Source organism: Sebastes umbrosus, chromosome 3, assembly GCF_015220745.1.
Source record: "Sebastes umbrosus isolate fSebUmb1 chromosome 3, fSebUmb1.pri, whole genome shotgun sequence".
Taxonomy (NCBI): domain Eukaryota; kingdom Metazoa; phylum Chordata; class Actinopteri; order Perciformes; family Sebastidae; genus Sebastes; species Sebastes umbrosus.
This window is the reverse complement of record NC_051271.1, coordinates 5,427,394-5,435,246: the sequence shown is the minus strand read 5'-3', so window position 1 is coordinate 5,435,246 and position 7,853 is coordinate 5,427,394. Positions and strand designations below refer to the sequence as shown.

At 38.0% G+C, this 7,853-nt stretch overlaps 1 protein-coding gene across 1 annotated transcript; it reads left to right on the top strand.

Annotated features, from left to right (window-relative positions):
• The first annotated feature begins 1,335 nt into the window (after positions 1-1,335).
• On the top strand, positions 1,336-2,261 carry LOC119484541 (galactosylceramide sulfotransferase-like). Its single transcript, XM_037763397.1, has one exon. The coding sequence runs from the start codon at positions 1,461-1,463 to the stop codon at positions 2,259-2,261; it is 801 nt and encodes a 266-aa protein (XP_037619325.1). The 5' UTR covers positions 1,336-1,460.
• The last annotated feature ends 5,592 nt before the right edge of the window (positions 2,262-7,853 follow it).

Genomic DNA, 7,853 nt, shown 5'->3' with positions numbered 1-7,853 from the left:
ATAAATGACATTTATAATGAAATGATTTGGCCATTATCAAAGGCAGCCGTAACATAGTGTCCTGCGCGTTAGATGGAAAAGGTCTCCTCTGTTGCATTAATTATTATTCACATAAGAGAAACATTATTTGAAAGTACTGTATTATTCAAAGTATTCCATAAAAATTACCATATCAGTGTAATGATGGCCAAATGGACGAGTTTTCTCAGCTTTTTAATGAATTATTAACATTTCTTTTAACCGTTTTAACCGATAGCGTTATTCGGTTAAAATGCTTAATGTTGGATAAACGGTTAATTATTGACGTCCCTAGTACAGTCCCAAAAATACTTAAGTACTGTAACGAAGTATTATTACTTCATTACCACTGGGCTACAATGGCCTTTAGTGTGATTTTGAATACACAGATGTTTTGCAATGCGGCTAATTATTACTGTAATGTATATTAAAAAAGGGCATGCGTGAACGTATTAAATAGACTTTGCAGATTTTAGCGTGTGGAAGTTTTTCTTATTTTGTGTCTCACGTATTTCACAGTCAGGAGTAATCTATGGCACAAAATGTGAAAGTGAAAACTTACTTACTTTTGTGAAGTGCAGGATGAGTCCAGTTCAAGAATAATTTAGGCCCTGAAAAAAACAGATAGAGAAACAGGACTGGTTTGAGTTCACTTTCAATAAGTGGTGCAGAAGAAAAAAGCAGATCAGCACAGCAGACTTTGCTGAACTTTGTTTGTCACAATTGCTGCCCCAGTTATCATTTCTATTTCCATTTTGAGTGAGGGTGAAATCACCTCAGTTTGGTGATTAAACGGTGAGATGGGGACCTCTGCTGAGAGGAAATGATACTGCAGTAAGGCCACACCTGGAACACAAAACCTGATACCAGGACAGGTTTTTGTGTCCAGTCTGATTTGGACATAACACAGTTTAGTTTTAGGAGTATCATCCAGGCTACAATAATGTTAACAAGGCCATAAAAAGATTAAGATATGAAATATGCGCCATGGCAGGAAGAAATCCGTCTATCTACTGACACGCAACATAAAAAGTAAGTGTCTGCATTTTCCTCTGCAAATCTAAAGTGATGTTTTTATTATCATCTGTGGATTTAAATGTTCAGAGAACATTAATTATCTTTTTTTTGGCATGGCAGTGAAACAAAGTCATAAAAATCAAACAAAAATAATTCACAATTAATATGTTAAATGATGACGATGATTTATTATTTCTAGTTGGTTCAAGGGAACAGGAAGCTAATACAACGGGCTGTGTAGTTTTATGTAACAATATGATATATATGGTGTATATTTAGTTTATGATCTTTAGTTTAACATATCACATTTTTGTGTCTCAGAAAACAGCAGAGCAAAATCATTAGTAAAACTAACATGACGAAATAAAGAAAGGAAAGAAAAGAAAACAATATTGGGAGACAAACAATGAAGGAATTCTACAAATATGAAGATTTTCAGTTTTGTATTCTTTGGGTTCGAAGTACACTGCTGGTGTTTTTTTGAATGTTCGATTCGATTGCAGGAAATATTCATACCAGGTGAGGAAAAGATGGCGGAGTTCCTGCGTGATCCTGAACGGTACTTCAGCCCGGACGGATTTAACTCCTTCTACCTGAAGAACCTGCTGTTCTTTGACTTCGGGCAGGACAACGCTCTGGAGCCGGACAACCCGCGTGTAGAGGGCAGCATCCGGGTCATCGCTGAGCGCTTTCACCTCGTCATGCTAACGGAACACTTTGAGGAATCACTCATCCTGCTCAAGGACGCTCTCTGCTGGGAGCTGGACGACCTCCTCTTCTTCAAGCTCAACTGCCGTAAGGAATCCACCGTATCTAAACTGACCCCCGAGCTGAGGGCGAAGGCCCTGCAGTGGAACGGCGCCGACTGGAAGCTTTACCGACATTTTAACCTGACCTTTTGGGAGAAGGTGGAGGCTTATGGAAGCAAGCGTATGGCGGAGGTTGTTGTAGAGCTCAGGAGGAGGAACGCAGAACTGGCGCAGATCTGCATTGAGGGAGGTCACTCTGTCGAGGCTGGAAGTATTCAGGAGGCGGCCATGCAGCCGTGGCAGCCCATCGGAGAGAAGTCGATCGAAGGATACAATTTGAAAAGAAATGTAGATAAAGCCCATCAGGAGTTGTGCCGAAAGATGTTAACCCCAGAAATTCAATATCTGGCAGACTTGGGGGCGAACCTGTGGCTCACTAAGCTGTGGGGACATGTGAGGAGGATCATTAACTGGTGATTTTCAGATCTTCAGAATACTGATTTACTTTTTGCTCCATGTTACCACATCCATTTTTATGACCTGACATAAAAAAGTAATGTTACATTACTGTTCTTGTATTTATTGTAGTCTAGGCTGAGATTCATTGTAACACATTGCTACATGAATAAATGTACTGTATACACATGTGGCAGCTGCCAATTCTCTGGTGCTTGCTATTGTTTCCCTTTTCCCTGGTGTTTTTTTGGTTGAGTTGCTGAGTGATTAGAGGGTTATTCAGTTCACTTTTTGCGCAGGGTGTGGGGACTGGCTCTTAAATGATAGTTGAGAGCAGCTTGGTGCATTCCCCTCTTGGCCAATCAGGGTGTAACGACGCCCTTTCTGTAGGGCTTAAAAGAGGAGGGAAACTGCACACCCAGTGTCATTCTGATCTCTCCTTCACTCAATGCAACATGTATTATCAGCTTTACCAGAAACTCTGGTCTGTTTTGGGCCCTTTTGGGATTCTGTGATCTTTGTGTTTTGTTTGTTGAGAGTGTTGACTCCTAGTTGGGGAAACAAGTTAAGTGCCAACCAATTGGGTTACCTGCACTGGGATGTTTAGGTACTATTTGTGCAGCGATCTGGCTTGCCTTACAATAGCCTAACGCCTGCAGGCTGTATTTTTGTATTCTATTCATTTGTTGATTTTCAATGAAACCCTTTATGCCCATTTCTTTTAGTGTATTTTTTTTGGGAAAACTTTAAAGGAGGGTAAAAGGAAAAGCAAAACCAATATTTCAGTTTCCTTAATTGTTTGTTATTATAGAGGCATTTGTTCATTATTATTATTAAGAAGGCATTTTATTTTATATTATTATGTGGATGGGAACTGTTTTTCAGTCTTCTGACTGAACAATTAAAGTCTGGGGAACTCAGTACCGCCACACACATGTGCATATCCTTTTTCTGTGTAGCTACTACAGTATTGACTTTTCCCTGTAAACTTTGACCTACAGTTGAAATGGGAATCTAAACATCTCATTGCGATACACAACAGCATTCAGCTAGACAGAACTGACATTCTGGTGTAGAACAGTAAGCAAACAAGTAGAACAAAACAGAGATTTGGCTGTCATTCGTGTGTTGTGTTCATTAGTTTGAGAGCAGTTAAAGTAGAGTTTTATTTCTTGTTTATATCTAGTTGTTTGCCAGCTCAGCTGTGATCTTAATTTCTAGTTTACAGCCGTTTTGTTTTATTGAGTTATTGATTTCGGCGCCATCAGAAGCTCGTTCCTAGTTTTATATTTTATATCAACACACAACATTGCACTTGATTGCTTGCAGCCCTCGTTGTCTCAGTTGATTGTCTATTTTACAATAAACAGCCACTTTACGCCTGACTATATTATTATACCTAGACCTTACCGCGACGTAACAGTATATTAGAAACATTTCCAGGTTTGAGTGTCATGGTGAAAAAACATCTAAACATTTTGACCAGTACGGCTCACATGATGACAAAACAACTTTTTATTTTGGTGGCCAATTTACTGACACACTAACTATGTTTTGAAGCAGCTGAAGAAATTCAGATTTCCCCTGAGGATCCTTCAGTCTTTCTACTCTGGAGCTGTAGAGAGCATCCTGACAAGAAGCATCACTGCCTGGTTTGGCAACAGCTCGGCGCAGGACAGGAGGGCTGTGCAGAGAGTAGTGCGTTCGGCCAGACGCACTACTGGAACCACACTCCCCTCCCTGCAGGACCTGTACACCAGGAGGTGCACCACCCAAACAACGGATTGTTCCAGCTACTGCGGTCAGGCAAACGCCTCCGCAGCCATGCAACCAAAACAGAGAGACTGAGACGGAGTTTCTTTCCCCAGGCCATTAGGACTGTGAACTCTGACCTCACCAAGCGCCCCATGCTGCCCCCCTTACCCACACACGTCCACACACACACACACACACACACACAGAGAATACACATACGCTTGTTATTATTCTATTCACACTTATATTTATATTCCACATTGTTTATATAGGCACCTCTTACTGTAAAATATTGCCATTGTCCCTTTAAATTGTATTACATTTTAAATATACTTGTGTAGTTGTTGTTGTTGTTGTTTGCACAATCTTGTGAGCACTGCCACTTTGCATTTCACTGCACATCCTGTATGAGCATGTGACAAATACAACTCTTGAATCTTGAATGAAGTGTTTTGGGTGAGTTACTACCTTTTGCAAACATGCAATAGAGTTGTGATGTCCCATCAAACAGTTGTGACACTCACAGTTATTACATTAAGGAAAGAAGCCTACAGAGAAATTAAATGTTTTGTTGTGTGTGTCTCGCTGTGAAACCTCACGTCTCCTCCACGTTGTCAAAAGCATCTAAATATTCAGCCATTGACATTGAACATGTTATAAATAACACTAAGCTAAAGTTTCTGTACTCATACACAACAAACTGTGACAACACCGACGTCCTGCTGCGCTCCTCTCTCCAGCTACACAATCATGAGTTCATCCACCGCTGTCTTCCGGTCACTAGTCACATGACACCAGCAAAGGTGAGGAACAGGTCAATAAACTGACAAAATCTTTCTGTAAGACAACAGCACAGCTACATGCTGAGGGAAGGGGTCTGCAACCTGCTGCTCTTTAGCTCCTCTCCAGTGGCTCCCTGTGGTTTAAAAAAAAAAACAATAGTGGAAATGAATAACTGTTTTTTGTTCACATTTTCATTTTTATTTATCATTGTTGTAGGTCTAATGTATTAGGGCCACATTGAGAAAAAAAAAACTAATATTTCGAGAATAAAGTCATAATATTATAAAGTAGTAATTTTATTATTTTCTTTTTTTCTTGTAGAGTTATGACTTTATTCTTGTAATATTAAGACTTTTTTCTTTTAAAGTTATGACTTTATTCTCATAATATTACAACTTTATTCTCGTAATATTACGATTTTTTTCTTTTAAAGTTATGACTTTATTCTCATAATATTACAACTTTATTCTCGTTATATTACGACTTTTTTCTTGTAAAGTTATGACTTTATTCTCGTAATGTTACAATTTTTTCTCATAATATTATGATATTATCTAATCAGAGTGCAAACTAGTAAAGTGCTGATTAAGACAATATATACAAATGAGGATATATGTGGTGTATATACTTAGGCATATATTCAGATTGTAGTTGGATCGACATGTGTTATATTCTGATGAATAAGAGTTTATCTATAAATTGCATACTGATGAAACATTGCATAAAAAAATGTTGTATAAGAGTATTATAAAGAATAAATGGTATATACAGGTGGAGTTGTTATTTATTATTTACACCACATAGTACAACATATGTTTATGAACTTGACTATTTTATCTGGAAAAAAAAACAAATTGTAGACTGCTCATGTTCTTCTCCTTCATAACAATAATTGATCTGAATAAGTACCATCCTTCTACCTCCAATCTGTCTTTGCTTGGCAAAATGTGTACACCATGAGTTGATCATTGACAGTCCCTTAATGGTCGACTGATGATGTATTCTATTGAAAGACTCATCAGTCTGGTGTCAATATTAATCATTGTTGCATAGTCTAGTTATTGGCATTTCTTTGCTCATTATTGAAACTGTATCTGCATAGAACAAGAGAAAGCTTTCCATGACTTTTATTGCATCTCTCCAATATCACTCACATCTTTTGCCTTTCTAACAGTGGATAAGACTCTTATGACTGTCACTTAAAATCAACCTCATATATGAGTCAGAATCAGCATCAGAATTAATCGGCTTTATTTGCCAAGTACATACAGTACATACAAGGAATTTGACTCCGGACAAGGACAACAAAGCTGGACGTATAAAGGCAAAGAATAGACAGAACTGTTATCTACACAAGTGATGATAAAATAAGTGTTTATATAAATATTATAGAAATATAGAAGATATAGAAGATATCTACAGTGAGTAGGATTTATGTTGACAGTGACACATGATAAGTGAACGTAAAAATGAGCCGTGTTTAATCTCACTACCATGACAAAGGATATTATAAAGAGCTGCAGGGAAATGACTCATTTCTATCTCTCTAGGTGATGAAACTGAAAATCCTGCACTGTGTTTGTCATGCAATTAATCTTTATGAAGCCTATTAAGATATGGCACGGTGTGAATTAATACCTGTGTGTCGACATAAACTTCAAAGGCCTCACAGAGGTAGGAGTTGTGCAGTGCAGTGTTGGATTGCATGAGATTGCATGTGCACCATAAACAATGGAGACTGTTTATGACACACATTTGTGATTCTTTAATCTCTCTGTTGGACCGGATGTGACCAGGCGTTGTTCAAACTAGTGAGTATCCTAAAGTTTACAAGAATACACAATATGTGAGCCTGAATAAACATAACATAATGCAACATAATATATAGTTACAGTGGATGTAAATGCCAATACCAATAACTTTAATGAAGTGTTGAACCTATGGGACATTGGCGTTTACAGAAACTTTGAGGGAACATTTATGCAGAGTTTAAGAGGTCAAATATTCTGTAATTCTGGCTAATTCTGACAAATACATTTTTCAGCATGTCCACTGAAGCAACCAGTTATCATCTATAACCTTTGAATATTAATATTGCGTGGGCAGAGCATTACGATATCCACTTTTTCCAATGGGATTTCTCTATATTTCAATCCAAAGCCCTTTCAATAACCAGGTGTTTACAGGGGTTACTGTTTATTTATTTATTTGGTTACTTAATATTTATTCCCTCTTAATCTATATTCCTCTTTTTTCTGTAAAGAATAATGTAAATGTGTATTATCTTGAAATGAAAATGAAATGAATTACAACCTTGATTTTTTGGGTAGATGCAGCTTGGGGAAAAAGCGTTAAATGAATATAAAATAACAAAATAATAAGTATAGAATAAATATGAAAATAAACAAATAAGTAAATGACAAAATAAGTAAAATGCCCCCCAAAAAAATCACACACGTAAACAGATGTTTTAGTCTTGTATAAGTGTTTTCTCCTCAGGCGGTACAGTAGAGGGCGCTGGAGTCCAGCGTTCCCGCTGCTGCTGTCCAAGGAGGAGAGGATGAGTCACTCCTCAGTGGCAGACCTTCATGGTGACTTTGGAAAAAACGTGATTATATAACAAACACAGGCATGACACACACATAAACACACACACACATGTCTTGGGCACACCCGCAAACAAAAGAAAAGACACACATGATGATGGTGTACATGGAAGACACATAAAACACGTGTTAAATACACTCTTGCACCGTAACATTGTCCTTCACAGAGAGAGGACTCCTGAGACTGAACCGGCTCAGACGGACCAGAGTAGGCAAAGATACTGTGGCCTTCATACGTAAACAGCAATTATGGGAAACGCTGCCAGGCAGCACCACATTACTGGTAACAAGGCGCTGTTTAAATGAGCAGTGTAGATAGAGAGAGAGAGAGGTAGAAGAAGAGCTGAGATACAAGAGAAGAAAAGAGAAAATGTAGAGATTGTTGTGTAAGAAATCATTCAAGTTAGAGTCATAGTTCAGTTGTTATGAAGTTTCACTTGTGTCAAGAATTCTGTTGGAAACAAGAGAG